The sequence below is a fragment of the Cavia porcellus genome, unplaced genomic scaffold (assembly GCF_034190915.1).
Source record: "Cavia porcellus strain 051 isolate PalLab524CR breed Dunkin Hartley unplaced genomic scaffold, mCavPor4.1 scaffold_8, whole genome shotgun sequence".
NCBI classification, from domain to species: domain Eukaryota; kingdom Metazoa; phylum Chordata; class Mammalia; order Rodentia; family Caviidae; genus Cavia; species Cavia porcellus.
In genome coordinates, this window is record NW_026947491.1 from 61,359,637 (window position 1) to 61,383,456 (window position 23,820).

General features: G+C 40.6%; 1 protein-coding gene across 2 annotated transcripts; it reads left to right on the forward strand.

The window, feature by feature from the left end:
- The first annotated feature begins 291 nt into the window (after positions 1 to 291).
- On the forward strand, positions 292 to 22,881 carry Slc35e3 (solute carrier family 35 member E3). Of its 2 annotated transcripts, XM_003476099.5 has the most exons (5): positions 293 to 867; positions 1,694 to 1,804; positions 5,438 to 5,596; positions 17,061 to 17,143; positions 20,809 to 22,881. In XM_003476099.5, exons 1-5 carry the CDS (start codon positions 466 to 468, stop codon positions 20,993 to 20,995), a joined length of 942 nt encoding a protein of 313 aa, XP_003476147.2. In that variant the 5' UTR covers positions 293 to 465; the 3' UTR covers positions 20,996 to 22,881. The 2 variants fall into 2 exon arrangements, with proteins under 2 accessions (XP_013014954.2, XP_003476147.2); XM_013159500.3 differs by lacking the exon at positions 1,694 to 1,804 and having other exon boundaries at positions 292 to 867.
- The last annotated feature ends 939 nt before the right edge of the window (positions 22,882 to 23,820 follow it).

Genomic DNA, 23,820 nt, shown 5'->3' on the forward strand with positions numbered 1-23,820 from the left:
GCTTGAACTTTTGCTCTGTCTGTCCTCAGCCTCTGGAAAGCCAGGATTACAGGTGTCACCCAGCACACGCTGCGTATACTTTCAAGGTAAAATCTTTTACATTACTCCTTCAGTATATAATCTTTTCCTCTCCATAGCGAAGACGCTAACCTTGCTCAGCTTCTGTCCTCTCGCAGAAAACCTGCTCAGCTCTGCACAGCCCAGCGCACCCGCAGGGCGCAGCACCAAGCCTCCGGAGCCACGCAGGCAGCGGCTGTAACGCCCCACCGCGCCTGCGCAGTCGCGGCGCTGGGCGGAAGCGCGGGCGCTGGGTCACGTGACCCGCGGGCTCCCCGGGAGGTGAGGAGGGAGTGCGCGGCGGCGCCTATCTCACCCCGGCCGGTCGGTGAGGCGGCGGCGGGGAAGACGGCAGAGGACGACGGCGCCGGCGCCTCGGAGGCCGCACGGCCCGGCGCGGAGGAGGTCATGGCATCTCTGGCCGAGCGAGTCCGGGGCCACGGGCGAATCGCCGCCGGGCTCCTGTTCAACCTGCTAGTGTCCATCTGCATCGTGTTCCTCAACAAATGGATCTATGTGCACCACGGCTTCCCCAATATGAGCTTAACCCTGGTGCACTTCGTGGTCACCTGGCTGGGCTTATACATCTGCCAGAAGCTGGACATCTTTGCTCCCAAAAGTCTGCCGCCCTCCAAGCTCCTCCTCCTGGCTCTGAGCTTCTGTGGCTTTGTGGTCTTCACCAACCTCTCGCTGCAGAACAACACCATCGGCACCTATCAGCTGGCGAAGGCCATGACCACACCGGTGATTATAGCCATCCAGACCCTGTGCTACCAGAAGAGCTTCTCCACCAGGATTCAGCTCACGCTGGTGAGTAGCTCCAGCTGCAGGCGGCGCAGCCCTCAGCCTGGACGTCACCGTCCCGGGAAGTTTGAACGCACTCTGTTTTAACCTTGCGCCACGCCCTCTCCCAGCATCTGGAATCCCGGAGCAATCTTCCGAACTTCGAGTTTTTTTGGCGGGAGGCGGGGGGGGGGGGGAAGGAGCCTTGTTGGCCCTATCCTGGGCTCTTAACCCAAGAAGGGTGTGCTCGTATGGGTTTTAGCAGTTAGTGTTGGACAGGACTGTAGTGCTGTGATTGGCAAGAAAGTGGTGTAGTCCAGTATATCAGAATATCTGTAAAACCTCAAAAACAGCTTTTCTCCTAGAGAGATCAAATCACAAAGGATAAACATGAAAAAGTCGACTCAAAATGTCTCAGAATATACCTGCCCAACATATTGCAGAAAACTGTCTGCATTTTAAATAAAAGGAGAGTCACAGAAGTAATGTTAGCATTTGGTGACTTGCATTTAAGATCTTAATGTTTTTGTTACGTGGTTTTGCTTATGTTTTGTAAACGCTAGTTTTGGAGTCCCTTTACTTACCAGTGCGTAAGTACCTGTGGTATTTTCTTGCATACCGCATTAACTCATCATTTTACCCCAAATTTAAAATAGAATTAAATGTGAACAGCAATAAAGAATTGCTGTTTAGGAGGTAGAATTAATAGTTTTCCCAAATGGAAAAAAAAAGCCTCTTTCATTGTTACCCAATTAAGTGTTTGTGACTAAGCATATAAGACAGAGTAAAAGGAATGCAGAGTGTATGTATCTTGAACGTAAACTGAACAGCATTTGCCTTTTTTTCTTTACAGATTCCTATAACTTTAGGTGTAATCCTAAATTCTTATTACGATGTGAAGTTTAATTTCCTTGGAATGGTGTTTGCAGCTCTTGGTGTTTTAGTTACATCTCTTTATCAAGTGGTTGGTAATTTTCTTTTTCTTTATGTGCCTTTTTAGCAGATTTCATAAATTTTGAAGCTGTATCCCAAGGTTTAGAAAATACAGTATAGAGGCAATAGACTGTTGGGAAGAGAGCGTAATGCATAAATTGTCTGACTCAAGGTGAAGAGAAGAAAGGAAACAGGAACTTGGTGTGTGATGCTCACCAAATACCTACTTGTTTGTAAGTGTATAATACCCGTGCTTAACACACTGAGTTTGGGGTGAAGTTACATTATTTTCTGGGCAAGCTTTACAGAATGAGAAATAAGACTTCTGCTTTGTAAGCTCTTTGGTTATATTCATCATTTATTCTTTGATTTTGAAGTTTGCTGTGAAGAAATGACTAAGTTATAGGAATTTGAACAGGAAAGAAAATTTTTTCTTTGCCTTAACTTATGTATTGGTTTTTAATAGTTTATATCAACCGAGTATTTTTAAAGTGGTTTGATGGGTGTGGTAGTGCACACATGTAATCCCAGCACTCAGGAGGCTGAGGCAGGAGGATCATCAAGAGGTCAAAGCTACCCTGGGCTACATAGTGATTCCCTGTCTCAAAAACTAAACCAAAACAAGCAAACAGAAAAACAAATTTAAAAAGTACCTCACTTTTTCAGGCACAACAGTGCCTTGTCTGTTATAGCTGACATTCATCAAAAATTTGTTCATGAATTCACTTACGGCTTTACCATAAAATCCCAGCATACAAATGTCTTTTATTTCTTATGCAGTGGGGAATAAACAACTTAGCGCACAGTACGAGGAAACAGTGTTTTCTCAGTAATGAAAACCTTGGTCTGAGTTCTGAGTGTGCCTGCATAGGGACTCAAAGCCAAAGTTTGTAATCAGTTTTACACTACATTAACTTACTGTAGTGAGGCTAGGCTGTAGGTACACCTGAAAGCATTCTTGTTAGAAATGTCAGGGGTTCAGTAACTCAGCCCTAGAATTTTAAACTATGGCAGTGATCATTTCTATAGCTTTTTTTTTTTTAAAGTAGTATAGCTGCAAATACTCTTTTTTTTTTTTTTTTTTTTTTTTTTTTTGGTATTTGAGAGCTGTTTATGAAAGGCAAGAACAGTAGCATGAAGAAATGGAGCCCTCACTCAGTCTACTTACTTAGCTCTGATATCCTGTCTTTTACTGCAGAGAAGTCTTAGGAGCTCAACTTTGTGCTTAAAAAATAAAAATTATTTGGATGCACTTTAGTGAGTTTAAACTTTGTAATTAGGTACAGTAAATGAACATTCCCATTTATCTGTTAAGTGCATTTTTTGGCCTAAGTGGGTTAAATGTTTACTAAAATTAAGATTTTTCATTTATCAAATGTTAGTTTCTATTCTCCTTATACATAATTTCTATTCACAGTACTCATTGTTTGTGTCAGTATGACTATTTTTGTTCACAGAAGTCTTAAAATTACTGATGATTAGAATCAAAGGATTTTTTTATCCTTAAGATAGATTTTGAAATGAGATTGAAATGAGATTGACCAGTGAATGATTGTAGACTCAATAGTAATCTAATGAGCAAATTCTGTTACCAATAAATAGTAAAAGTATTCTTACCACAGCTAGATCCCCCCAAAATTCCTGTTGTATCTGCCTCTTGAAAATCTGTGTATTTTTTAAGTCATTTTTTGCACTGCTGGAGACACTAAAAGGAATTGAAAAAGGAGTCCTTAGCTGTTAGCTTTTAGTAACAAAAGTTGACTTGTTCATTCAGCAGGCATCTCTTCTGCCTGATTCTTAGCCTTGGGGATACATTCATGGAAAGCAGCTATAACCCAGCATTGTAGGAGCACGTGGAGACAGCTGGTGGGCTCCTGGCGTGAGAAATGTTCTGGGGACTAGATGGCAGTTCTTGTTTCAGAGTGTGGATGTAAGACCTAAAGTTAACTGTTTAAGTGGAAGGATGCACAGGAGTTTGCTCAGCCGTGGGATGTAGCAGGTCTTTCCTTTACTTGATGAAGACACAGAGAATTCGAGACGGACTGGATTAGTTCAGTGAGGCTGGAGTCCCTAGGTGCGTCCCACAAGGCCGGAGCTGAGGTTCAGATGAGACCAGCTGGTGGAGTCTTACTGTCCTCGGAGGAAGTGTCTGTGCTCTGCAGGAGTTTAGGTGGAGTGGCTGGATCATCCCTGTGGTGAAGGAGCGTAACTGTGGTGCCAGTGAAGGGGCCTTAAGAGAAGAAAGGAAGGCGAGTGAGCCTTGGGACCTGTCTCTGCTTCATTAGGAGTGAAGGCAGCAGGGCCGAGGCGTGGACCTGGGAAAGTGAGAGCCACCCCCGAGACCTTGCAGACATTCTGTCCATGGGACAGAATGTGAGAGAGGAAAGCGGGGAGTGGGCTCCTGGGGAGAGGATGGCAGTACGGATTGGAGCGACACAGGAGAGCCCTGTCCTGGAAGGCAGGTGGCTGATTTTAAACCAGTTCTGCAGCAGGCTAAGTGAAAATGGCCGGGAGCTGTGGAAGCCAAGAGGTTGCAGATACTCAGGAAGGGCTGGCAGTGTAGCCCACAGGAGGTGGGTGTCTGCCTAGTGCCTGTGAGGCTCAAAGTTCTGTCCCAAGCATGACAGAAGACCTCGCAGAAGGGCGGCCTGAGCCGTGAGTATCAGCAGGAAAGAAAGAGATGATCAGTCAGGAAGGCCTGCGGCTGTGGTGATGGTGCCCTTCAGGAGAGCGTGAGAGGGTGGCAGGCACAAGCCAGGGTGTGCAAGGGTGAGGGACAGCAAGGCCCACCATTCCAGGGAGTTCTGTGGCAGAGGCGGAGACCACAGCCGCCGGTGAGGCTGGCCGAGAAGTGGAGAGGAAAGGCACTTCTGGAACAGGGCGCCCAGCCCTTGGGGAAGGGAGTGTGTAAAAGTTACTCAAAAGCATGACTCTTCTTGGCAGATCTCAAAGGCTCCTTTTCAGTCGTGTTTGGAAGCATTTTGAGGACTGATGGGAGTTGAGGTTTTGAGGTGTTGCTTCTACTGAATGTTACAGTGTTTTAGGATTTGCAGTGATCAGTGTATATTGCACTGGTTGGGGAATACTAGGCACAGAAAAGTCATCCATAGAGAGGAACGTTGTCTTCTACCATTGATTGGGTTTCCTGAAGTGACGAAAAAGACCAAATAGCTTTTAAACCACAGACACTGGCAGCCTGCTGGACATGACCAAGGTCAGTCTGTTAGTCTCTAACCTGCCTTATAACCCAGTCTGTTTTTCTTTTTTGACCAATTTTAGAAAGACTGTACTTACAGTTCTTCTCATCACCTAAATTTCCCTGCCTGCCTTAGTTTCCCAAGATCTCTGATGAGTTTGGGCCCCTACATGCATATACTTTTCCCTCTTCAGTAGGATCAGGAAGGGAAGATATTTCCCCACTTTTACAGAATTGAGAAGTGGAGAAATAGAAAACAGATGATTGAAATTGAATTTGTAAGCCTCCTCTTACCCAGGGTTTGAAGAGTATTCATATATCTGACTGACCTTTGCAGTCTTACAGAATAATTAGGCGTGCCTTCTTCTCTGAGCCTGTGCCCCACATCTCCATCTGCGTGGTTAGAGTTGCGTCTTTGATCGGTGATGCTTTTCTTTTGTCTGACTTGTTTTATCTCCTAATTTTCAGTGGGTAGGTGCCAAACAGCATGAGCTGCAAGTCAACTCAATGCAGTTGCTGTATTACCAGGCTCCAATGTCTTCTGCCATGTTGCTAGTCGCTGTGCCCTTCTTTGAGCCAGTGTTTGGAGAGGGAGGAATATTTGGTCCCTGGTCCGTCTCTGCTGTGGTAAGTTCTGATTATTTTGGTGTTTAAGACACAAAGTAATGATAATCTTTCCAAAAGTAATACAATTTTCACTTTATAGAGTACACTGTCTCAGTATACAATCTCAGATCTGTTCTCACATTTAATTTTCTTAATCACCCTTCATGGATGACAAGGAAAAGGTTGTGTTTCAGATGAAGAAACAGGCACAGAGAGATAGGTTTTGGCCTAGGTTAGAGGCCAAACCAAGGCTATAATTCAGATCTTTGGATGCCTGGTTACTGTTTGATGATGTCAATCTACAGCCCACAAATAATTGTGATGTTTAATTTTAATTTTTATAATGAAAATGCAGGTTTGTTGGCTTTGTTTTGATAAAAATAATGCATGCTCATTGTATAGATTTCGAACATACATAAAAATATGAAGAAAAACAGCCAGCTGTGGTGGTGCACTCCTGTAATCCCAGTTCTCGGGAGGCTGAGGCAAGAGGATTGTTATGAGTTTGAGCCCAGCCTGGGCTACAAAGTGAGCTCAAGGCCAGAACTGTGTAGTAAAACCCTGTCTCAAGAAAGATTAAAAAAAAAGAAGAAAGTGGAAGCCCTTGGAATCCTTAAAATGCTTTACTGTTTTGATGATACTCTTTTTTTTTATGTGCACATAAATATGCATACATGCGTATGTGTATACTTTTATGTAATATAGTCATTTTGGATAGTATTTGATTAAAAATTTATTCTTAATAAATACATGTTTGTAGTACATGAGATGCCATTGGTTGTAAGGAATTGGTACAGGCACAAAGCATCTCAGTTTTTTCCCGTCCCCTCTACCCCAGAGTTAGATTCATTTATTTTGTGTCCTTATCAAATTAAATACCATAAACAGATTAACAGCCAGACTAACAGTCCAAAGAACATAAACACGTAAAGCAATTACATTAAATCATAGTACACTTTTAAGAGTTAGGCGTGGTGATGCATGCCTATAATCCCAGCACTTGGGAGGCTGAGGCAGGAGGATCATTGTGAGTTCGAGGCCAGGCTAGATTACATAGTGAGGGCAAGACCAGCCTGAATTACAAGGTGAGACCAAAAAAAAAAACCCTGAAAAACCAAATAAATTACACCTTTATATACACTGGCCATGATGGATTACAATAAGTTTTATGTTTTGTCTCTTATTTTGCACTTTTTTTATAGATTTGATTTTTCGTATAAGAGAAACCATGTGATTGATATATATATTTGTTGTTGTTGTTGTTGTTCCGGGGATTGAACTCACAACCTAGTGCTTGGCAGGCAGGCCCTTATGCCGCTGAGCTAAATCCCCAGCCCACCATGTGATATTTAAGCTTGTGTATCTGATTCATTTCACTTATCAGTATGGTCACAAAGAATACCAATTTTCCTTCGGATGACTCAAGTTTATCCTTCTTTGTGGCACACTAGTTTGCTATTGTGTATAAAGACCACATTTATATCCATTCATCTGTCCATGAACATCTAGGCTGCTTCCAAGATTTAGCTCTTATGAGCTGTGCTGCTGTAACAGTGGGTATGCCTGTATCGCTGTGTTAGGATGTCTTTTAACTCTTTTGGGAAGATTCCTAGAAGGGAAATAGCAGGGTCCAGTGAAATTCCTGGTCTTTGTGAGGACTCTCTGACTGGTTTTCACAGTTTATGCTCTTAGCAACCAGGAAGTTTCTTTTTCTTTCCAGCCTTTCCAGCTCTTGTTATTGTTGCACTTGATGACAGCTGTTCTTTCTGCAGTCAGGTGGAATCTCAGTGTTGTTTTAATTTGCATTTCTCAAATGGCCATCAATATTGAACATGTTTTATTACCATTCGTACTACTTCATCTGAGAAGTGTATGTTCATTTCCAATGTCCATTATTTGACTTGCTCTTTGCATTTGAAAGGTCTAATATTTTGAGTTCTTGATGTATTCTACATATTAGTCTTTGCAGGAGTAGCTGGCAAAGTTTTTTCCCCCTTCTGTGGGCTGTATCTTTACTCTATTGGTTACTTCTTTTGCTGTGCAGAAGCTTTTAATTGGATATGATCCCATTTGTTGATTCTTGGTATTATTTCTGCTACAACTAGGGTTCTGATCTTTGCCTTTAACTATGTCTTTAAGAATTTGACCTATTTTGTCTTTCAGCACATTGAGTGTCTCTATTTTAATATTTAGATCTTTGATCTACGTTGAATTTAGTTTAGTACATACTAAGAGATATGGATCTAGGCTCAACCTTCTACTTGTAGATAACCAGTTTTTCCAGCACCATTTGTTAAAGAGACTGTCTTTCCTACAGCAAAAGCATTTCAGCCCCTTTATCAAAGATAAGGTTGCTGAGTGTATCTGGAGTTGTTTCTGCATTCTGTATTGTATTCCATTCATCCACAAATTGTTTTTTTGTTTGTTTTGTTTTGTTGCTGATACCATGCTGTTTTTAACACTGTAGCTTTGTAGTATATAACTTAAGATCTGGAAATGTGATACCCCTGCCTTGCCATTCTTGCTCAGAATTGCTTTTACTGTTCAGGTCTCTTCGGGTTCTGTATGAATTTTTTTTTGGTACTGGGGATTGAACTCAGAGCCTTGCACTTACCAGGCAAGCACTTGATCCCTAGCCCAGGTTCTGTATGAATTTTAGGATTGCTTGCTCTAGTTCTGTGAGGAATGGTATTGGTATTTTTATTGGGATTGTGTTAAATCTGTAAACAGTTCTGAAAGTACCACCATTTTGACAATATTGATTCTACGTATTGAGCAACTGGGGACATCTTTCCATTTTCTCATGTCCTTTTCAATTTCTTTTCTCAGAGTACTGTAGTTTTAATTGCAGAAGTCTTTTACTTCCTTGGGTAGGTTAATTCCTAAGTATTTCATTTCTCTTAATGCCTTTGTAAAAAGTATAGTTTCCCTATTTTCTCTCTCCGTGAGTTATTATTGGTGTACAGGAGTACAGATTTTTGTGTGTGTGCGTATCAGAAATCAAACTCAGGATCTCATACTTGCCAGACAGGTACTTCTCCACTGAGCGAAATCCCCGACCCCCAGGAATACAGATATTTGAATACTGACTTTGTATCATGTTGTGCTACTGAATTTAGTTATTACTTCTAAGAATCTTTCCATGAGTTTTTGGGGTCTTCATATCATCAAATAATGATAATTTAACTTGTTCTTTTGCTGTTGATACGCTTTTTATTTCTCATCTTAATTACTCTGGCTAATGTTTCGAGAACTATATTGAACAGGGATGGTGAGAGCATTTTGTTTCTGCTTTAGAGGGAAAGCTTTCAGCTTCTCGATTAGTGTGATGTTGGATGTTGATTTGTCATAGATGGCTTTTTATCAGATTGAGATAAAATTATACCTACTTTCTTCAGGCTTTTTATCATGAATAGATGTTGGGTTTTTGTCAAATTCGTTTTCTACATCGAATCATAGGATTTTTGTCCTTACTTTTCTATTTATCTGGTTTATTGCTTTTTGCATGTTGAACTATTTTTGCATCCCTGGAATAAATCCTACTTAGTCATGATGTATCTTTTTGGTGACCTGCTGCATTCTTTTTTCAGTGCCTTATAATATTGAATATTTTTGTGTATATTCTTTAAAGAGTTTAGCCTTTGCTGGGTGTAGTGGTGCATGCCTATAATCCCAGCAAGCAGGAGGCTGAGGCAAGAGGTTGCCAACTTGGGTTACCAAGTAAGTTCAAGGCCAGCCTGAACTACATAGTGAAACACGGTGTCAAAAAGATTAAGAGAGGGAGAGGGAGAGGGTAGAGAGGGAGATTGGCCTGTAGTTTTTTGTTTTGTTTTGCCTTTTGGTGAATCCTTTTTGGTTTTGGAATCAGGGTAGTGCGTGCTTTCAGGAATGACTTTGGGAGTACTGCTTTGTTTTCAGTTTGACTTAGAAGTTTGCTGAGTACTGGTGTTAGATCTTGTCTAAAAGTTTCTGTAGAATTTTGCAGTGAATTGGGACTTCCTAGGCTTTTGTTGGTTGGCATTTTTATTACTTCTTCAATTTTATTACACTAATGTTAGATTATTAGGATTTTCATACCTTCTTGGTTCAGCTTTGGTAGTTCATATGTATCTAGGAGTCTGTCCATTTCTTCTGAATCTTCCAGTTTTATTAGAGTACAGGTAACCAATGATCTGAATTTGAGCTGAACTCATTGCTTTTTTCATGTTTAATTGCATGGATTTGGGTCTTTTCTTATTTTGGTAAGATTGGCTAAAGGTTTTCTACTTTTTTTTTTAATCGGTATTGAGGATCAAACTCATGACCGCGTGCTTACAAGGCAGGGGATTATGCCACTGAACTAAATCCCCAGCCCCCCCCCCCTTTTAAATACCAGAATCAAGCTCATGACCTCACGCTTGCCAGGCAAGCACTGTGCCACTGAGCTATATCCTTGGCCCTTTGCATATTCTTTCAAAGAATCACTGTTTGATTTTTCATATTGATATTTTAATCTCAGTTACATTAATTTCTGCTCTGCTCTGCTCTTTATGATTTCTTTCCTTGTCCTTGCTTTGTATTTGGGTTTTTCTAGAACCTTAAGGTGCATCATCAGGTTATTTGAGCTTACTGTTTTTCTGATGTGGGAATTCACTCCTCTAAGGTGCCTGCTTTAGTACTGCTTTCATTGTATCACATAGGTTCAGGTGTGTCATACCAACATTATTGTTTGATTGTAGAAACTGTCTAATTGCGGGCGTGGTGGCTCACACCGTAATCCCAGCACTCGGGAGGCTGAGGTGGGAGGATTGTTGTGAGTTCAAGACCAGCCTGGGCTACAAAGTGAGCTGAACTGCATAGCGAGACCCCCCTCAAAAAAAGACAAAAAAAAAGAAAAAAGAAAAACTGTCTAATTTCTTCTTTAATTTTACCTGTGATCTATTGATTATTCAAAAGGATTTTAATTGCTATGTATTTGCATAATTTGCAAATTACGTGGTTTCTTTTGCCATTGATTTCTTGTTTTATTGCACCATAATCTGATAATATGCGTGAGATAATTTTGATTCTTTTGCACTTCCTTAAGCATACCATATGGGGCTAGTATGTGGTCTATTTTGGAGAATATCTCATGTGCTGCTAGAAGAATTTGTATTTTGTTGTTGGAGAGAACACTGTAGGTATCTATTAAGTCCATTTGTTCAAAGGTTTGGTTCAACTCTAGTATTTCTTCATTAATTTTTATCTAGTTGATCTGTCCATTTATGACAGTGGGTTATTCAGGTCCCCATTATAATTGTATTGGTGTTTATCTGATATTTTTAATGTCCAACAGTATTTGTTTTATGAAGTTAGGTAGACTGTGCTAGTATTTAGTGTATATGTTTATAATTATTACCTCTTCCTATTGAATTATTCCTTTAACCAGTATGTAGTGACTTTTTGTTTATTCTGATCAGTTTTAGCTTAAAATCCACTTTGTCTGAAGTTACGATAGTTACTTCTACACTTTTCTGGTTTCCTGTTGCATGGAATACTGTTTTCCATCCTTTGATTGTCAATCTGTGAGTTTCTTTCTGAATTAAATATGTTTCTTATATATAGCATATCATTGGATTTAATTTTTTTAAAATTCATGCTATCAATCTGTGTCTTTTGAAGGGGCAATTGACACCATTCAGCTTGAGAGTTATTACTGGGAAGTACTGACTTACTCCTATCATTGAGTGATTTTTCCCATTAGTGACTTCCTTGTATTTTTTTTTTTTTTCTGTTGCTTAACTGCTCATCTCTTCAGATGTATTCATTCTTCTTTACTGTCTTAGTTACTTTTTACTCGTTGCTGAGACAAAATACCTGAAGCCCAAGTTGGGAAAGGAAAGGTTTATTTCTTACAGTTTTTGGAGGCTTCAGTCCCCACTCAGTTGGCTCCAAGGCAGGCAGGCACGACTGGGCCGCAGTTCATGGTGGCTGCAAACAGCAAGCAGGAACCAGCAAAAGAGCAAGACACACCTTCTTCCTGCCATTACATCACATCCTGGCTCCACCCCTATGTGGGTGGAGCACTGACACCATCAATCCAAGCACTAGACAATGAAGCATCACAAATGCACAATGCAAACTCATGAGGCCTGGGGGACACAGACATAAACCATGACATTTACTTACTGGCATTGTTGGCTTCATTGGCTTTTTGTAGGGTATTGTTGAAAGTTTCTTGTTTGACTGACTCTGTTCTGTTATGTCACATTTGGTTTTACTCTCTTCAAAAAAAAAGTAATAAGAACTGTGGGAGTAATAAAACCCAAAATGTGTAATTGTCATTGTACAAAAGAGAGGAAAAGACAGTGCTCTAAAGGATATAACTGCATGTATATATAATTTTTTTTTTTTTTTGTCTTTTTATCGGTCCCGGGGATCAAACTCATGACCACACACTTGCAAGGTAGGCGCTTTTGCCGCTGAGCTAAATCCCCAGCCCCAACTGCATGTATATTTGAGTGTATAAGATAGATAACCATATTACTGAATTTTGTTGGATCATTGAACAAAACTGTTTCCAGTCTCATTGTTTGAAAGTCCACTTTATATGCTTTAATTTTGTAACTTGAACAACTATTTCTAAGATGACAATATGCAATCTATTAGCTAGTGATTTCCTACTGTTTATTTTTTCTGAAATTCTCTATAACTTGTACCCTTTTCTTTTTCTCCTTAAATAAAATTTAAAAAAAAAAAAAGAAAGTTTCTTATAAAGCTGGCATCTCGATGTCTTGTGGTGTTATATTTTGTCTCTGTAGATTTGGTCTCCCTTTCCTGAGAGCCACCAGCTGGGAGCCAGGGAGAAAGTGCAGATTGTCCCTTTCTTTCTCCACATTGTGTTATGTCTCTACAACTTCTCCTAGGTTTTCATTTTTCTGTCAAATCCTTCCTAGTTCCTGGGGATCTGTTTCCCCATTTTTTTTTTTTTTTATTTCCCAAGTTATCTTCTGGTGTCTAGGTTCCAAATCTTGGAGAGGCTGAGTTGTTGCTTACTATTCCATCGTTTTCCTGGAAGTCTTCCACATATGCTATTTTTATCCTGGATTCTTTTTCCTCAGCCTTTCTGTTTGTATAGGCTTCAGCATCCCATTACCCCATCCGGTTCCCTTAAAAGTAAGTCATGTCTGCATTATGGTGTTTGCTCTTTTGTATTTTTCCTCTTTGCTACATACATCCATAAAAATACATGCCTAAATAAAACATTTGCTTTTTGACAAAAGTGGGATCATGTGACTTAGCAATATCTCATCCAGATCTCTCCAAATCATTCTTTTTAGGGTCTAATATAGTATAATAGTCCTGTTTTGGTGTTTGATTTTTGTCCCATTCCTGGCCACTATGAATAGTGTTCACATGGGCATCCTTGTGCACTTGCCCACAAGTCATGCTTTTTCTCCCTTTTCTGAATATAGACCTGTGAGTGGAGTTGGGGGATCAAAAGTGTGTGCTTTGGGATATATATGTGTGTGTGTGTGTGTGTGTGTGTGTGTGTGTGTTTGCTTTGGGACATTTTAAATTAGAAAATACAATTCTCCCTTTCAATTCAGGTGTGTCTTAGTTACGTTCCTTGTTGCTGAGACAGAATATCCGACACCCAAAGTTAAAAGGGGGAAATTATAGTTATTTCACAGTTTATAGAGGTTTCAGTCCATAATCGGCCAGTTCTAAGGTAGGGTGGCACATGGCAGAGGGGCAGTAGTTCATGGCAGCCAAAGACAGCAAAAGCAACAAGAGGAAAGGGCAAAACAAGTCTTATACTGATCCAGCAATCACTTACCCTGAATCCCAGCTCTACACTACAGAGCCAACACACACTCTAAATTCAGCAACCTCTAACAAAGCCATCCCCATGACCGCATGAGGCTTTGAGGGGACATCTAGACACAAACCATAACCAGGTTCTATTACAAAAATATGGCCTAGGTAGCTTAAACAACAAATGCTTATCTCTCACAGTCCTGGAGGTTGACAGTCTGAGGCTCAGCTGTCAGCATGGTTGGGCTCTTGGTAAAGCCCTCTCTAGGCAAAAAGCAGTTGTCTTGGATCCTCAGCTGACAGTAAAGGAGAAAAGCTTGCTCCTTTCTGTCTTTCCTTGTAAGAGTGCTAATTCTGTCCCTAAACTCTACATGAGGGCTCAACTTAGCCGCTTCCCAGTACCATCCCGTAACAAGCTCAAGACTTCGACGTACCAGTAGTCCATAACACTTCGTCAGGAATTTTTGCTTGCCTCAGCTTTGCCGTCTAGAACACAATTGATGGGATTTTTTTTTATTAGTGATATTTATTTACCAAATGTTCTGGTAGCCCTCGTTCTGTTACGTGCACTGTTTAAAGCAATTTACAAATACTTACTTGCTCCTCATAACCTTATGAGGTTAATAAAGTGTTATTCTTCCTTTTACTGATGAGGAAAATGAAAGACAGAGTTTAGTAGCTGGCCAAAGATTCCACAGCTAAAAACAGCCAGAAATTTTTTTTTTTCTTTTTTGGTACTAGAAATTGAACTCAGGCTCTTACACTTGCCAGGAAGATATAGTACCACTGAGCTGTATCCCCAGCTCCAGAGCCGGAACTTGAATCCGTGCTTTCTGACTCTGAAGTCTGCATTTCTCTCCCTCCCCACACTGTGCTGGGATTAAACTCAGGGTCTTGTATGTTAGGCAGTGCTGAACCATTGAGCTATACTTTCAGCAGCCCGCTGCCCGACCTTTGTTTTGAGATGGGTATTCTTTTCTTTTTTTTTTTTTTTTTTTTTTTTGTCTTTTTTCTTTTTATCGGTACCAGGGATCGAACTCACGACTGCCTGCTTGCAAGGCAGGCGCTTATGCCGCTGAGCTAAATCCCGAGATGGGTATTCTGTATTGCCCTGGCTGCTTTCAAATTCCTGAACTCAGTAGGTCCTTCCTCTCAGTCTTCCTCATAGCAGGGAGCATGCCACCAGGACACACAAAGTCCACATTGGCCGCTCTGCTGTTCAACCCATGAGGCCAATAGATGTTTCAAAATCATCTACTTTGGCATATACTTTCTTTTAAAGTAGCACTCATTGGGCCATCTCTCAAATATTTCCTCTTACCTTACAAATATCCTAGCCTCTGTTCAGACACCTGAAATTTCAAGGGCAGAGGCTTTTTGTGATAACTCTTTGACCGGTTTTTATACTAGGAAGTCAGGCATGGTGGCACATGCCTGTAATCCCAGCACTCAGGAGGCTGAATCAGAAGGATCAGACATTAGAAGCCAGCCGAGGCCACATAGCAGGACTGCCAGAGCGAGAGCGAGAGAGACAGATAGATACATAAAGAAAGCGAGATGTGAGAGGAGGGAGAGACAAAGGGAGACAGAATGGCTGTAAAAATCCCTCATAGAAGCAGGCAAACTGAAGCCATTTAGTAAGGGAAAGTCACCTTCATTCCTTACTGCCCCTAGGGGGCGTCACTGAGTCACAGAAACAGGCTGAGTCTTTAGTGATATGCTAGGTCATCAAGAAATACTGTAGGTATGTGAGGTTTGTGGACTCAATACAATTAACAATATATTCTACACATTTTTTAAGTTTTTTTAATCTTTAAGGAACACTTTCTATTTAACAGACACTGTTGATTAAAAGCAATGTAGCATTACTCTTATTAACCTAAAAAGGATGTAGATCCTACTCCTCTGATCCTGTTTATTTTTTTTTGGTAGTGGGGGTTGAACTCACGAACTCACGCTTGCCAGGCCAGTGCTTATACCACTGAGCTAAATCCCCAGCTTCCTCTGAGTCTCTTATGACTATACTATTTTAAAATCTGCTAAAGCTTAACTAAGACAGGAAATCTCTTCAAATATGTTTTCCTTGGAATTTAAACTTCTTAGTAATGTAACTGCTAGCTAATATTTAAATTCCCTTTAGAGATATAAAATGGCTTTGTAATTTTTAAAATAAAACCGTAGGACAGGTTTGAGCAGAACATTCTGTGTGTATGCAGCAGTACATTGCACTGATTCCGCTCCTTGGCCAAGTTGATCTCTGCTCTGTCCGTGAACATGCCCTTTGCTTACGTAACTCCGCACATTGCCCTGTGTTTCCCTGCTTGGGGCCTTAACTGTTTTAATCTGCGTGTGCTCTTGAGAGCCACACTGATTAAAAGCAGGCACTCCGGAACCAGACTGCTTGGGTATGATCTCACTGCTGCTCCTTACTAGCTTGCTGATCTTAAGCTAGTTATTTAGCTTTCTGTGCTCTGTTATTTCATCTTTTAAAAAGGGTATTTTTACAGCTACCCCGTGGTTTAAAAGGATTAAATGAATGATCCACACTTGTGACCCAGCTCTCTGGGAACTGACTCAGGAGGATCATAAATTCGAGTCCAGCCTGGGCAGTTTAGTGACTCAGCAAGACCCTGGCTCAGATAAACAAGTAAGAGAGACCTGGGGATGAAGAGTGGGTCCCTGGGTTAAATCCTCACTACCACTAAAAACACAAAAAAGAAAAAAAGTGAAATGGATTCGTGCCTATAAAATATTTAGAACAATTTTGGGCACATAAATTGTATAAACATAAACTTCTGTTACCATTTTTTTTATTGTGTATTCAAGTAGTTACTGAGTTATTTGAGGGTAATAACTTTGTATGTATTTTGTTCTTTTCAATGCCTGGTCCTAACTTTGTAGCTATCCAATGAATGTTTATTGTCTCAAATATAAATAAAACTGAGCAGTGGAAAAAGACCTGCAGGGCTATATTCCAAAATGGCATAGGGATTAGGATTATAATAATTTCTTATTCTTTTTTTAAAAATTTATCTTTGTTTTCTGGTTCTATAATGCATATGTATTACTTCCTTAATAAGTTATTACAGCTGGGCATGGCTATGCCCCCCTGCAGTCCCAGCTACTTGAGAGGCTGAGGCAGGAGGATTCCTTGAGTCTAGGGACTAGAAGCCAACCTGGGTAACATAGCCAAACCTTGTCTCAAAAAAAAAGAAAAGAAGAAAAATATACTACAAAATATTCCTTCCTTAGATGAATTCGAAAAGTGAGCAAAAATGAACATATATTCAGAAACAAGTTTATTATTGCAGATTTTCCATTGGTTCTTCTGCATGGTTTCATTTTTAACACTGTTCATTCTACTCTTCTGTATTCAGTTCTTGCTGTATTCCAGATTAATTCTTTTTCTAGTCCTCTTTTTTCCCCCAGTACTGGGGATTGAACACTTCGGTTCATTACTTCTCCAGCCCCTTTTTTACTTCACAGTTTTGAAAAAGGCTTTTGATAAGTTGCAGGGTTGCCCAGGCTGGCTTGAATTTGCAATCCTCCTGCCTTGGCTCCCAGGACGCTCAGATTACAGGCATGTACCACTGTGCTCGGCTGCTAGTCTTGTTTTTAATAGTTGATGTTCGAATTTTTAAAATACATCTTTACTGGATTATAATGATGACTGTGCTTTGTGTTCATGATTCTTTTGTTTTACTTGTAGCTTATGGTGCTGCTGTCTGGAGTAATCGCGTTCATGGTGAATTTATCAATTTATTGGATCATTGGAAACACATCACCAGTCACGTATCCTTTTAACAGCACCTTACAAATGCTTGGTCTTTTATGTTTCCAAAACTGTCACGTTCAGTCCTTTCTTGAGTGTCACACTATCTCATGGCCTAAATTAAAAAGAGTGGTTAGTTTTAGTCTTTTTCAGTATCTTTCCACTCTAAAATTTTAAAACAATAAGATCTCAGGAAATGAGTTTCTTTTTTGTTTTAGCATGAATGTGTCTGAGTTTTTTTGATAGGTAAACTTTCCTCAGTAAAAATTAGCTTAGGCTATCATTTCTTAGATAGTTGGTTTAAATAATCTTTGCTGAATGAATAATGTGGTGCAGGCTTGAATTTCAGTCACTTTTCAGTCATCTAATATTTGATTTTTTTTTTTTTTTTTTGTACCAGGGATCGAACTCATGACCTCGCGCTTGCCAGGCAGGCGCTTATTCCGCTGCGCTAAATCCCCAGCCCCTTAGTCATCTAATGTTAAAGCAGAGGTGTGTTAGCTCACATAACAAAAGCTAACTTCAGACCCCTGGCGTCTGGTTTTGGAGTGTGTCTTTGTACTTATAGTGCTTGGGGATGGGTTTGCGCAGTTATTTTTTTAATAATTCACATTTTAAAACAAAGTCACCTTGGGGGTCAGCATCATTTCCCCATTTTCACCATTCTGCTTGTCATTCTGTTTCTCTGTATATTTCACTCTGCTTAGGCAGTCGTGAAGAATGGGTCCCCCAAGTCTGGGACTGTTTCATTAGAGTCTACTGATTTGTAGAAAGGAGGGCCGGGTGTGGTGGCACATGCCTGTAATCCCAGCATTTGGGAGGTTGAAGCAGGAAGATCATTGTGAGCTCGAGGCCAGACTGGGCTACAAAGTGAGTTCAAGACCAGCACAAACTACAGTGAGACACTGTCTCAAAAAGATACACACACAAAAAGAGGCGTGGGGAATACTGAGATCCAACACAGTGAATAATTAGCATACTGGCCAAATATGAATAAATAGCAATGATAAAAAAATTTAAACTACTAAGTACATTTATTTTATGCCAGATACTATTGGAAACGTTTTGTATATATTGATCCATTTAATTCTTACAGTCCCTCTGTGAAGGAAAGTCTGTTACTTTTTAACTGTATTTTTTTTTTTATCGGTACAGGGGATCAAACTCACGACCGCCTGCTTGCAAGGCAGGTGTTCATGCCGCTGAGCTAAATCCCCAGCCCCCTAGTCTGTTATTTTTTAAAAAATTTTTTTGGTACTGGAGATCAAACTCATGACCTTGCAGTGGCAGACAAGCACTGTGCCACTGAGCTAAATCTCCAACCCTATCATTTTATTTTTTAAATAGGGAAAAGAGATGAAGTAGTTCACACAGCTGATTAGCATGATGTTCAGAATGGAATGCATGTAGTGTAGTCCCAGAACTTGTGTGTGCATTGTGCTGCTAATCAAGGCATCCAAGAACGTGCCCTGTCTTTTACTTCACAAGTGTTTATTGAGCCTCCACTATCAACCATTCATTTACCACCTCCTCCTCTTCTTTCTTCTTCCTCCTCCTCCCTCTCTTCCTCTTCCTCCTTCTCCTCCTCTTCTTTTTCTGTGCTGGGAATTGAACTCATGACCTCACCTTTGCCAGGCAGGCACTGTGCCACACAGCTGTATCCCCCACCCTCATTCACATTCTGAACATCTGTATGCCAGCCACTGGAAGTGCAATAGTGAATATGTATCATGACCTTTGCCTTCACAGACTTAAATTCTGATGAAGAATATAGACTTTACAAGAAAAAACGTACATACAGTGTTTGGTATTGTAATTGCCAAGGAGAAGGAAAGCAGGTACAGATGTGGGGGAGAAGGCTGATATTTAGGGTAGGGTACTCAGAAGGCCTCATCAGAAGATGAGGACAGAAGGGACTGGATTGTTCCTGCAGTGAGGACAGGGAAGAACATTCTAGGCAGAGGAGCAGCAGTCACAGGACCAAGAGGAGCTAGGAAGCTTGCGTGCATGGAGCAGGATGAGCAAAGGGGGCCAGGTAGCAGACTGAGAGGTAACAGGGACCTGGACCGAATGAGTTTTCACATATGCACTGTACTTCAAGTGAGATGGGAAGCACACTGTGGTTTTGTTTTGTCTGTTTTTGTTTTTTAACTGGGGCAGGGCTTCCCTATGGAGTTCAGGCTGGCTTGAAACTTGCAGTCCTCCTGCCTCAGCCTCCCAAATGCTGGGATTACAGGTACATGCCAGCGTGCCTGGCTGCTTTAAACTTGCCTTTCCTTTAGTATAAATCTCTTTAACAGAGCACAAACTGCTTTAAAGAGTATAGAAGAAATGCAGAAATCTAACGCACAAGCATTAGTGCCTGTGCAAAGATAGCTTATAAGTAAAAGTAAAACTTATTTTATTGTGGTTATATAAGTGTTCTTAGGAAAATTTTCTCTATCCCGAGAAATCGCCTCCATCGATCCAGCAAGCACAGGTAGCCTGTACTTGGCCACGTGGTCCTGGGCACTGACCCTGTCCAGTTGCACTTACTTGACCTCAAAACAGAGCCAAAGCTTGAGCTTGGAGCCAGACAGGCCAAGTCCGACGCTCAGCCTGCTCACTTCCTGTGAGGTAGAGCAGGCTGGGGAGCTCTCGGGGTGTCACTGGTGGTGGATGAAGATGGAGTAAAGGGCAGTGGTTGGTTCACACTTACTCGCCTGTGTGAGGCATTGGGCTCAGTCCCCAGCACAGCAAAAAGAGGAAAAGAAAACGAATAGGCGTCAAGCACCTAGCAGACGTTACTGCTCATAAATACTGCTATTTAAAAATTATACTTAAAATAATGATAAGTGTTAACAAAGGTGAGTGTTTGCTTTTTATATGAGCAGTGATATGGGAGAACCTCAATCCAGAAGGAGTCAGCAGTCCTGTACTAGATTAGAATAGAGACGTTGGCGTTCAGTAAACCCATCTGTGCTTGGACTTCCAGCTCTGCCACTAAAACCCTCTGTGATCTGCAGCAAGTTAAGTCCCTGCGCCTCCACCCGTAGAAGGAGCAAGTGTGCAGTGGAGTGAGTGAGATGCGCTGGGAGGTGGCGGCCACAGTGTCGCCCGTGTCATGTGAAGGGGCTCACGTGCTGTGATCGGCACTCGGCGTGTCCCTCTGTCACGTCCTCTTCCTTCCTATGTCTGAAATGCCGGAGTATTCGCCTCACCAAGGACAGTCCATTAGAAATGCTGGTGTGCAACAAATCATAGACTGCAGTACAGTCTCTGTCCTTTGTTCTGACCTTCTTCCCTCACCTTGAGTTGTAACCTCTTTCTTCATTGGAGAGGTCAACAGGAACCACTGCAGCAGTCTCTTGTCACATTTCTGTTTGTTTTTTTGATACCGAGGGTTGAACTCAGTACTGAACTATATGCCCCTGTTTATAATTTTGATATAGGGTCTCACTGAATCACCAAGTGGGTTGGCTGGCCTTTGAGTTTGGAATCCTCCTGCCTCAGCCTCCCAGAGTGCTTGGACTATACGAAGGTACACCACACCTAGTTTCTCACTTTTTTTGCACGCTTTGTGTGAGTGTGTGTGTACATTCCAGAAGAGCACGGTGTCACCTTCTTGTTAATTTTACTGAAGTTTGTACAGGTTTGTACCTAATATCCAGCTTGCTGCCATTTGTATCCTTATCTGAAAACCCAGATACAACATGTTCGGACACTTCAAGTTCTGCATTACCTTATGTGGAGGATATGTTTTGTTTAAGGATCCACTGTCAGTTAATCAGGGTCTCGGCATTTTATGTACTTTATTTGGCATTCTCGCCTACACTCACTTCAAACTCAGTGAGCAAGAAGGAAGTAAGAGCAAACTTGTACAGCGTCCTTGAGTTTTTGGGAGAAAAGAAAGTTGCCCACAGACAAAAAAATGTTGTAACTTTCAAAAATGAAAAAAATTGTAGTGCAAAATGTATTTTGTAAGAAGTAACACAAATATTATTCACCAATATGACCTTTTTTTTAAAACGGTGACAAAGTTTACTTTAAAAAGTAAAAGTGAAGCGAGTGAGGGAGAAACTGGCTCTGCTCAGGCCGAGCAAAAGAGGAGAACGCGAGACGGAAGTGCCCCTGCAGGACACAGGGCGGCCAAGTGAGGGCAGCCGCGACGGCCACAGATTCCATCTTTTAGTACCTTTTTAAAAAGTTAATTCTCAAAAACGTAAGCCGGGCCTGGTGGTGCACAGCTGTGATCCCAGCATCTGGGACACTGAGGCAGGAGAGATGCAAGTTCAAGGCCAGCCTGGACACACAGCAACCATCTGTCTCCAAAAAGAAAGAAATCTCAAAAGCCAAAATGGTTTGTGCTGCTTTTCAAAGATGATTACAGGAAATATATAGGACAGACTGGTTACACCAAGTGAAATACTGAAGTCCTATAATTGTCATAAAGGATTCTGTATTACAGTACTACAGAGGTATGTTTTTTCAGTGTTATATTCCTCTTGGGAAGGTTATACAAAATCGCTTTAGTTGCTAGTAGATGATTTTTCATTGTGAAATGTGCTATAATTTTGGTCATAGTGTTTAAAGGGTAATGGGGCTCGAACACAGAGCCTCACATGTGCAAGGTAAACACTCTACAACCAAGTTATATCTGTACCCTTGAAGACATTTGCAAAAGGAATACTTTTTTGAGATATGAAGGAAATACATGATTTCTGATTAAGCAACTACTGGGTAGTGCCACATAATTATAAAATGTACTTTTGCCTTCCAACATCTTGACATTTGAATATTGAAAGCAACTGTTATTAATCTCACAATAAATTGAGATGAATCATTCCTCTGGTAATAAATAATTCTTTTTCAGAACATTATAAACTTGCTATGAGAAAGCAACTTAAGAAAACAGTCACATAGCTGGGCATGGGGGTGTACTCTTGTGATCCCAGCATTTGAGAGGCTGAGGCAGGAGCAGAGCCATGAGTTCAAGGCCAGCTGACCTACAAAGTGACACCCTGTCTCAGGGAAAAAAAAAAAATGAAAGAAAACAGTTACTTGAACAAAATATACCTTCAATAAGATGACAGGTTTTGGTATGTGTCTTTTATCTCAAGAACACACACATACATGTCTTTTAGATACTTTTTTTTCTTTTCTTTTTTTTTTTTGTCTTTTTTCTTTTTATCGGTACCAGGGATTGAACTCACAACTGCCTGCTTGCAAGGCAGGCGCTTATGCCGTTGAGCTAAATCCCCAGCCCCCGATTCTTTTTTTTTCCTGGCTCATTTAAAATAAAAAGCCTCACCAAAAGTCAACTTTGAAGAATTCAGCTTGTGAGTCAATCTGTTGTATGCCTAGTATGTGTGGTTTTCTATTATTGTTTTAAGTATTCTTTGATTGTCAGTTTACAGTATCTTTTACTGTGCTATATGAGGTAGGGTACCTCATTGCTGCTACAAAAGCCTTGAGTATTTTGTACATCTAAGGTACTTTCTCTGGTTATATATACAATAAATAAAATTATTTCCCAAAAGCTGGAGAGCAGTATTTCATCACAATGAGGACTGTTTGATTTCATCACAGTGAGCACCAAGAACCGAGTTGATTTGTGCCATGTACAAATTCTTAATTGTAAATAAAACCTGAGGGCAGAAGGTAGTGCAAATTGTGGGGAATTGTAATAAATGAGTGATGTCAGTAGGAATGCTGTAACAGAGTTGGGGCAAGTTGGCTAAGGTGTGTTCATAAACGAATAAAGTGTGCACTACTAAAATCTAGAGTGCGGTGTTTTTTCTCTGGAAGATAGTCATCACATCGAAAAGGAAATTTCCCATGAAAAAGCGCAGCTCAGGACCGGGACCAAGCACAGAGGCAAAGCAGACATCATCAGGCTTTGGAAGAAAACATGTTGTCCTGTTGTTACGGTATAAGTGGACTTGTTTTTTATCTGATGTTAAAGGACTTAAGTTTTATCTGTTAAAAATAAAAATGCCTGTTTTTTACATTTGTCTTACATATTCGAGCCAGTAGAAGAAAGATAGCATCTGTGTGTGCAGCGTGCGTGGCAGTGTGACTGTTCTGCTCCCAGATCCACAGGCTGCAATGAAGCAACCGCTCATGTTCAATTTTTCAAGTATTTTTTTAAAAAGCTGGACTACTGTTAAATCCTTACTGTCTTAAAATTTACTTCAAAGCAGCAGCATTAGGTATTCCACATTCACTGCATCAGTAGGGGCTGATGGATGAGTGAATATGCAGGAAATTATTCTTTTCCTTTTTTAATGGGATTTTTTGACCCTTACAGTATTTTTCCAGGCCGGGGATGTAGCTCAGTGACACAGTACCTGCCTGGCAAGCATGAGGGCATGAGTTTGATCACTGATACTAAAATAAAATTTAAAAATCTTCCTTCTTCATGTAAATTTCTTTACTTGGATTCTATTTTTAGAAAGTATACATAAAACACTAATTGTGATTTAGTTCCATATTTGTTAGAAAACATTCCTTTAGATTTTTCAGAGTTATTTATGAAGTTATTAGGAGGTAAGTAGTTTCAAGTGCTGTGAATTTGGGGGATATTTTTACTGTTTTTAGTAGGGAAAATAGTGTATCACCTAAATCATAAGAATTTAGATTTTTCTATTTAAAAGTATCTCATAAGTACTATACTATGTATACCGTAAGAACAAGTATGCCTATTTAACCAGCTATG

What these genes read in the sequence shown, in the direction of transcription:
- Slc35e3 (XM_003476099.5), top strand. Translation starts at nt 466, where the DNA reads ATGGCATCTCTGGCCGAGCGAGTCCGGGGCCACGGGCGAATCGCCGCC. An exon ending in TTACATCTCTTTATCAAGTG is followed by an intron (nt 1,805 to 5,437) that starts GTTGGTAATTTT and finishes CCTAATTTTCAG; the next exon opens with TGGGTAGGTGCCAAACAGCA. An exon ending in GGAAACACATCACCAGTCAC is followed by an intron (nt 17,144 to 20,808) that starts GTATCCTTTTAA and finishes CTGAAAACCCAG; the next exon opens with ATACAACATGTTCGGACACT.